Source organism: Micromys minutus (genome assembly GCF_963924665.1).
Source record: "Micromys minutus genome assembly, chromosome: 5".
NCBI lineage: Eukaryota > Metazoa > Chordata > Mammalia > Rodentia > Muridae > Micromys > Micromys minutus.
The window spans coordinates 61800036-61809284 of NC_137974.1; the positions used below are offsets into that span (position 1 = coordinate 61800036).

General features: G+C 43.3%; 1 protein-coding gene across 2 annotated transcripts in view; it reads right to left on the reverse strand.

Moving 5' to 3' along the window:
- PTCHD4 (patched domain containing 4) overlaps positions 1-5288 on the reverse strand; it is a gene marked incomplete at both ends in the record, with an annotated part of 192188 nt that extends 186900 nt beyond the window's left edge. Inside the window, one exon of one of the 2 annotated variants that reach the window (XM_080916678.1) lies at positions 4863-5288. In XM_080916678.1, the coding sequence (XP_080772804.1) occupies positions 4863-5288 (426 nt within the window). Of the gene's footprint in view, positions 1-4688 lie in introns of both variants that reach the window. The other variant, XM_080916677.1, reaches the window with a different exon arrangement.
- Between the last annotated feature and the right edge of the window lie 3961 nt (positions 5289-9249).

Sequence of the window (9249 nt, forward strand, 5' to 3'; positions counted from 1 at the left end):
CTCTCCCCGGCTATTTCTCAATTTAGAGTGTATTGAATCAGCTAATGCTCTCTTACCAATACTTCTCCCCCCACCCCCTTAGTGCTTGGGCAAGCCAGGAAAGCCAAAGCTTCCTTGAAATGTAAGACCCTGGCTCAAAACCTTGGGTCACTTTCAGGTTTCTCATTTTCAGCTGATCCTAGAGCCAAACTCTCTTTTGTTCTGAGGGAAAAGGGTATCAAAGGCGAAGTCATGTTCAAGAGAGGAATTTGTTAAACTTGTAGCAGTTGCCATGTTAGGTAGATAGCAGTTGTTTGCCCTGACTGGAGTTTCACCCTGACATCTTTTTATGTGCCGGTCATTTCCAGTCTGCAAGAAAAATGGTATGAAGATGGCTTCGAAAATCTGCCTCTCTTCCTCCTGCTTCTCCTCCTGCTCCTTTTGTAAGAAATGCTAATATTAGTTATTATAGAGTACAATGCAAGAGAGAGGAAGGGGAGGTGGAAAAGACCAATAGTGTGTTGTGTTTGGGCCTTGAAGCCAGACAGACCTTGGATTAATTCTGACCCTGACTGTATACACTAGTGTGAAGAGCTCAAGAAAATCATTGAAGCAACTTGGTCTCTCTCTGTGAAACGGCAATGCAATTTACAAATTTATATATGAATTAAACGGCACACTGTGAAGATAACATCTGGAAGCCTGTATACAAACACAATGTTCAATAGAGTTGCAATTTTTTCTCCTATTGAAAGTCAGAATTAGAAAATTAGAAAAGTAAACATAAATCAAATATATATGTACATATATACGAATGAATTTAGATGCTGACCACAGCTTTTCCAATTGGATCAAATTCCCCTTCCATCAAGATCAGAATAATATAATTAAAATATAATTAACTGACATAACTTTCAAAAACAGACAATGTACTTAAGAAACGGTGTCTTCTATTAATGATCATGAATGTTGATGATACTTCAATTTATAAGTGTGGTATACTGATGTAATACTGATTTTAAAATGTGTCCAGATGTGTGGAAGTTAGTGTAATTTAATTGGAACGATTTGCTGCAGAGATATCCAACCTGTCTTACTCCCTTATAATTGTGGGGAAGTAGCTGGGACCTAGGACCATTTTATCTGCTTTATCTCTACTACATATGCTTTTCTTGTCAGGAGTTTGGGCTAAGTGAGAATTGCCACTTCCACAGGCAGAAAGGTGAACTTATGATGACTGGTCCAAGAAGGAAGGAAACATCTGTAACCATCCAAGGTAGCCACATGATAATGGAAACATTTAATACAATCTAGAACAGCCCATAAATGCTGATCCTGAGTATCCATTTCATTTTTAAAAAACAGAATGATTTGAAAATGTAGAAGAAATTTACTTAAAATCTCAGTATGGACACATTGTTCTACTTTGCCTAATGTAGTACATTAAGTGTATCTGTTCATATATACACATGTGTGTGTATTTCAAATATTAATAATAATTTTGTGACATTGAATGAAAACATCAATTGTTTAGGAAAATAGTCAATAAGTATTTGCTGTAAACATTGTCTTTATAAATGCATCAGCGTTGGGGGAAAAGGATTGCACAAAAGAAATAATCCATGGCCCTTGTTATTTCTGAGGCTATGCCATAAAGTTCAGTACAAAGTAAAGATTATAGAATTCATAATAAAAAGGCTGAAGGTGTTTCTGACTTTACAACTTTCTATGCATAGATTTTGAAAGCCTGGATCAATATGATTACCTCTGTAGTATTCCGGGCCAAGTGGCACTTTTCTCACATTGGGTTCGTTTAATCTCCTAGGTGGATTTTTCCATTTTGTGCAATTTTATGTGACCCTCAGTTTGTCTTGATCACATCATCAAGATTATTATGCTCCCCAGATCTAACCCTTTGTGAGTTCAGGATGAGCCGGCTGTTAGGATACTTTGACCATCCTAACCCTGGTCTTTCACCACCTCTGACAGTCAGTGCTTTCTTAACCTCATGCCCCGTCTCCCAGGCCTCACATACTGCTCCTTTCAAGATAAGTGACTGACAATCTCAACTCACACTGTTCAGTATTACTAATTATTTTACTATTTCATTAAACTTGTGATTCTTCTCTGTTGGACTGTCCCAGCAATGAAGTTTTTCATATTGGACAGAGATGGGGATACTGGCAAAATAGAGCAGAATAAAATGAAAGAAAGAGCTAAAATCTACATATGAAATTTGACTTCTCATCTTCAACAATAGTACTGATCAAACTTTTGAGTCCCAGCATCACAGAGATGCACCCTGACATCCATTGCCACACATGAATGAAAATCTTTTGAAACAACACCCAAACAAAACAGAAGGCCATCTCATCTTGATCTCTGCTAGATAGTTCTGTACCAGAGATCTCCAGAGTCTCCGTCACCCAGTTCTATATTCCTGCGGTACTTTGGAAATTGTATTTTATACTGCATGAGCACCTGTGAGATTATGTCTAGCTTTGAGGGGGTTTGTTGTTCACACTGAAGCTTAAAGACCCCTTCACTGAGGCCATGAAGTTAAACTCAAACCAGCATATTTGGGGAAAGACTCACGATGCCATATTGATCGATAAGAATGCTGGTCCAGACTATAGGTAACAGACTAACACTATTACTCAGCAAACTTTGTAATGAATTACATCATTCCTTTATGATCACTCCTAGAGTGATCCTAACTTATTGTCCATCAACTAACCAGTCAACCAGAAGGTGTAGGTGGAAGGTGTGTTACAGGCTAGCGTGGTGTCAGTTCAAGTTGTGCACTCAACAATTGCAGAGCCCCTGCTGGCAGGTTACCTTGTCTTGGTGAAGGGAAATTTGGACATCTACCTTGAAACTCATTGTAAGAACATTTGTCCTGCATGTTGAATCTTTTGTGCCTAGAAGACTGCACAGCATGCCACACAGGCTCAGGTAATAGCTATTAGGTGAATTAAAGGAATATTCCACAGAGATTTGTATTAAGAATGTCAAGATGGCATCGCCCCACAAACAAAATCTCCACGTTGTTGACTGGATGGCCCTCTTCCACTTGGAGAGTACAGCTGAGCAGAGGCAATTGAGATCCCACCAATTGTGCACGTTAACGACCTGCAAACTTGACTCAGTAGGGAAGGCAAACTGAAGGGTGAGTATGACACAGCTGTAAGTCCTTCTGCATGTGATTGACCCCAGGAAGAACTGGGTTAAGACTTTAGGTGAGAAAAGACTACCTCTCCACCACATCCATTCCTTAGCAAGCAGTAATGGGGATGGTAAAGGACTGGGAAAATGGAAAGCATGCTGCCCAACCACAGATACCCATCATGCTCCATCAGTACGCACAAAACAGGCAAGCTAAAGCTAATGATTCATCTGACGGCTTTCCCTAGACCTCAGGGGACTACTCAGTTTGGAATAGGTAAGACCGATGTCAGCACCTGGATCCCTGTAAACTAAATGTCAAGCTCAAAAGAGGCAAGGAGTTTTATTTTTCCATTGGTTTCTAACTACTAAATTGTCACTTAGGTCAGGAGATGAGTAATGTCTCTTAAAAGTCCTGGGGAAGTTATTTGGATCTTTATATGCTGGTGATCTGTTAAATCAATAAGTATGCATATTAATATCTTATAGTGGCCTTTTCTGTTCCATTTTCTTCATAAAGAAGCAAAAACAGCCCAGCACACATAATTTTCTTCTCAAGAAACACCTGTCTGGAGAGTTTTCAAAGGCTTAGTTTCAGAGTACATGTAGGGTCAAGCACACAACTGGTGCAGCGAGTCTTTTGGAAGTCACCTTTGTCCCTGAAACTTCAGTCACCTACACACAGCATGCCTCATTGGCTGCACCATCTCAGACCTGACAGTGTAGGAGTTTAGGAGTCTCACTGAGTGTCAGAATTTTACTTGAGAATCCAAGCAGCAAACTCCATGTGATGTTGAAATGCCTTGTACTTTCTGCTGATTGTGCACTTCTTCCCTTCCTTTTTGTTAACTGGCAGGTATAATCCATCTTCTTTGGGTTTGGGATAGTTTATGGGAAAAGAAGGGCATACTAAGTAAACTAACATATCTATTAAACACACATCCCTGTTCAGATTCATAGAAAACCCCCACTTCCTTTGCTGTTCAAACACACACACACACACACACACACACACACACACACACACAGAGTTCCTGGAATCCCTGACACAATCATAACCCACAGACAGAACCATAGGGCAGCAAAATTCCATGACCATTCCAGTCAAAAATCAAGCCGGGTTGAAGGATGCAAAGAGGTGAATATGATATCAGGCGGATGTGTAATCAGTAATAAGAAATACATTGAGCCCCGTTATGAAAAGAAACCCCCCCGGTTGTTCAGAACCCCCCCACCCCCTTCCATCCACTGATTTATTAACCCTGAACAAAGATGTAACTGCAGGGTCTCAGAAACTTTTGTTTTCCTTTTGCTTTTGTTTTGGCATTTGATTTGGCTTTGAATTTCTTCTCATCTAGCTGTACCATTCATTGCCCATTTTCTTTGCTCAGTTGCCCATCATTTCCGTTCCACCCCTCCAGAAATGAAAGAAGCCTTAGCTTCTGAGCCTTAAGGATGAGACCTCTGCATTTTCTTTGCTTGTTTAGGGCAAGAAATGAAGTGCCGCCTCTTTTAAGTGGCTGAAGCATGCAGGAGGAGCATACCTTTAATTTAGTGTTGGGATACCTTACTTGCACCCTGGCTGTTGTCTTATTGGAGACGGCAGCCTGCCTGAGATCCTCTAGCACTGAAATAATATCATCCAGCACGCATTTCTTATCCTGATTTCTCAACACACACAGATGGGAAAAAGTATAATTATAGCCCTTGTGGTTCACCTTCATTTCCATCACGGCTCGGTGGGTCTGCAGGATCCCCTCAGCCTGGAGCAAAATATTGTCCCCGGGTGGCGAGAGGAGGATCACCCTGCCATACCTCCCAGGGGTGTGTAAGTCCGAATAGAGCTGGCTTTTGGACTGGTCCAGGGGGAAAAGGCTGCTGGCTAGGCTGCGCTCGATCTTGGCCAGGCTGTGGCTGGGAGCAACCAGGCGCTCCAGGTCGCCCTCGGTCTGGAAGCGGTTGAGCGCGCTGAGGCCGAAGGTGATGGTCAGGACTGCCGGCACGGTGAGGAAAAAGACCGGGTGCCGGCTCACGCATAAGCCCAGCCTGTGGCAGAATGACTGGAGCCCTCTGCGAAGCACCTGCCGCAGCATCCTCCACCAGGTCCAGCTCGCAGGCGCTCCCGGCCGTCTTAAAAAGCACATGTGACATGTGTAAGCGCTGGGGCTACCCCTCTGTCCCCCATCCCATTCCCTCCAGGGATCGGCCCCCCCTCCAGCACCCCCTTCTGCCGCCGCCTCCTCCCCGCCCCCTCCCCGCGCACACCCCGCAACCGCTCCGCCTGGTCTTCCCCGGGCCCCACCTCCATGCGCTCTTACTACTCTTTCAAACACTGCAGCAAGTTGCAGCAAGGCCGGCAAGTCTCGGGAGCGCGCGTGGGGGGCCGGACGGCGGGCGCTGCGGGGAGTGGCGCCCCCCTCCCCCGGTGTCCCCGGCCTCCCCGCGCCCTGGCCGGCCGCGCGCGCTGCCTCTCACCGCATGAGCCGCGTCCCCCTCGCTCTAGCCTTTCTTCATGTCGCTGCTGCAGTCCCCCGGCCTCCCTCGCTGGAGGTGGCGGTTCTGTGCGGAGAGTCCCACAGATGTGGATTTCCTCTCGCTCTCGGTGGGGTTCGGTGTCTAACTGGGACCATGTGCCTCGCGGTGTTGTAAGAAGCAGACATGTGCCCCGTGGCGCGGAGAGAGGGCGGGAGTAGAAGAAGGGGGGTGGTGGTGGTGGTGGCAGAGAAGCTTTTCTCTTTTTAAGATGCTGACAGTTATTTTTAGAGTTTTGTTTTCCTTGTCCTCACGGCTGGAATGAATGGGAGACCTAAAGGATGAAGGCGCTGTTGGCCCATTAGAGCAGGGGCCATCAGAACCTAGGAGGGAGTGGCTTCACGCCTCCTCCGGGGGGCAGATTTCAAGCTCCTCTTAATACCCCTTGCCCTCGAATTCTGTCTTTTGGCCAAAGCAAAGGGAGCAGAGAGGATGATGCTGCATTTTTAACATTCCACAAAGTATGTGAGGGCTTTACTTGTAACACTTTCCAGGCTGCCTGGCCACACACTGGTCCCCTGAGGTGAGGCCTGCCAGAGATTCCAATCTAGGTTGGTGCCTGGGGCTTTCTGGATCCCTTCTTTGCTCTGGAGGTTGGGAAGGAAACATTTGAAGTGTGTGTGTGTGTGTGTGCGCGCGCGCGCGCGCGCGCGCGCGCGCGTGTGCGTGTGTGTCTTCTTCCTAAGTGTTACACACATGCTGTCTGAGGATTCAGGAACCAATACTGGCTTCTGCCTCCTCTCTGTATATCCCCCATCCTCCATCCCCATCTCCCTGCACAACCCCCACCCAGGCCTTGTCTGCTTATTTAGCACAGGCACTTCAGAACACATAGCTGAGGTTAATTTCCTTCTGTCGGGAGACTTTTCAGAAGCAAAAGTTTCAGACATAGTGGACAGTTTCGCACAAAGAAAGGGAGCTAGGTGGGCAGGAATCAACGTACTACAGAACTTGCAGAAAACAGTTGATCGCCCGTCATAGAGAAGGAAAACTCCCACATGCTCCAACGTATGCAGGCCAGGGACCCCCACCAGCCGACCAGATCAATTTCAAACATGCATGTGTAATTTTAAACCTGCTGGGGTATTCATAAGTTCCTGTATGGGAAAAACACAAAATAAACAAGAAGAAGAGGACAAAATCCTGAGAACGAATTGTGAGATTTGGTTTTGAACTGATTTTCCCAGCTCGGGATGCCTTCCATAAGGAAGACAGAGTCTCAGTGAGCTTTGTGCTCACTTTCTTAGTAACAACCAGGGACCTGTTTTCCATTTGATGCTTCGACGGGTGCACATCTCAGAATACAAACAGCTAATGGGCTCCTCTTCTAAAGACATACTTTATTCATTTGTTTTTCTTTATTAGAAGTGATTCCTCAGCTAAGGCAGCAAAAAAAGAAAAATAGGAGCATAGTTTAGGAGTACAGATACCATTGTATGGACCAGAATCTATCTGATTGTGTAAATAGAATTACATAAAGATTCCAGCTTTATAAACTGAAAATGACTCTGATGTCTCCATAGGGAAATAGCTTCTAAAATACCCTTGGTGGCTCAGTAACCAGTTCCACCTATAACCTTTTCACATGTAAGGCCTTGCTAATTTTCTAGGAAGGTCATTCTGCTGCTAGACAGACGCCATGTTCAGCTGAACTCAAGTATTAGCTACACTGTCATGCAGTGGAAAGCTTTTCTTACTTTCAGATATCAGACTATAATGCCATTTATAATGTGTTCCATTCGAGTCACAGGATCCAGACCTTTATATCAGGACCGAGAGACAGCTCAAGGGTTAAGAGCAGTTCTTACTGCTGAAGACCTGGGATCAGTTCCCGGCACCCAACTGGCGACTCCCAACCATCCTTAATTCGGGTTCTATGGAAACCATTACCCTCCTCTGACCTCCCCAGGCACCAGGTATGCATATGGTGTACATGCATGTATATACACGTGTGCATATTCACCTGTATACACATAAAATATGCATATTAAATAATATGTATTAAAATATCAACAGTTTTCTTCAGTATCTTTATTATATTAGATATACTTGGTCATATTCTTTGTATGAACTCTTTTAAGAAACCGTCTTAAAAATAGATCTGTAAGATTTGGGAATGGGCTCTGTTGAATAAGTTCCTTATTTGATTTTGTAAACAAGGGCCCTAGAAAGTAGGGAGGTGAGGGGACTTGCAGATGACACCGAGAGTCATTACTAAAAACTGGGATTGGTATCGAGGTATTTTCTATTTTGGTAAATCATGCTTGTCTTGTTCCCAACAGTAGACATTCACATCACTTCTCACAATACACAAGTATGTCATAATCATTTTGTCCCAGATTTCTCTTTGCACTTCCTTAATTTCTTTGTCTAATAGATTCATCATAATTAGGGTGGAAAAGATTACAGTATATAATTGACTAAAAACATCAAGTATAATGACTTGCAAAAAATGAATGACTTATAGCTACACATCAGGTAGAACTGTAATTCTTGAGAACACGTTTACCCACTGTTAAGTGAAAAGCATATACAGTGTGAAGTCACCTGAAAAGATAAAGACACGTGCACAGATGAAAGGTAAAAGTGGCATTAAAATGTTTCTATTTGTGATTTGATGATGATCATGGTAGTGACAAAATTAAAATGGCTTAATTTTAGCTAGTTTGTAGAAAGTACAGGACATTGAATCTAACCATTGTATAACTTCTTCCAGGATTCATGCATCACTACAGCATATTTAATATCATTACTGAACCAGCTTTGACTCATCATTAATTGAATAAACACTTATTCAGATTTCTTCAGTTTCTAACTCATGTTCCTTTTCTGTCCCAGGATTGTCTGCAAATCCACATTATGTTTAGTGTCCATGTTCCCTTTGGCCTGTTTTAGTTCGGTCAGTGTCTCAGGAGAACTCATGAGGTCCTTTTAGAATTTTTCCCTAGTTGGAATGTCAGGGTATTTCTCTTTGGAAGACAAGGGGTTTAATGAAGAAAGAACACAGAGGTAAAATTCTGGGTTTGTCTGGAGTCAGGGGTGTGCTCTATCAATGTGACTTTTAATGTGAACCCAACGGCTTTCCTGACCTGAGGCCATGTTTATCAGCTTTCTTCATTGTGAAACTAACCACATTCCATTCTCTATTTCTGAGAGGAAAATTCCTACATACAACTGCAGTAGAGGGCTGCAAAACTAGCTCTGCCTCCTTCCACCTTGAACTTGGGTCTGCAAATCCTTTGAAATTCTTCTTGGCAGAATACTGGTCTAGTTTACATTACTATTCTATTTACCTCCATATAAACCTATAGCCATTTTGTCATTCTTTTCATTATAATTATAAAACAGTTTGATTGCTTGAATTATTCTGAGTTTAGCTCTTGACCACACTTTCAGTTCCCCTTCACTCCTATTTTCATTTGACATACCCTGTTCTTATGGTGTGCCCCCTTTCTCTCTTTTAGGAAAGCATTCACTACTTTATAATTTTATACGATGTTCCAGGCTCACCCTATGTCTTTTAATGACTGGTTAGCTATTTTTTCTAGAGCTCTTGAATTTTTTGTTTTGCTT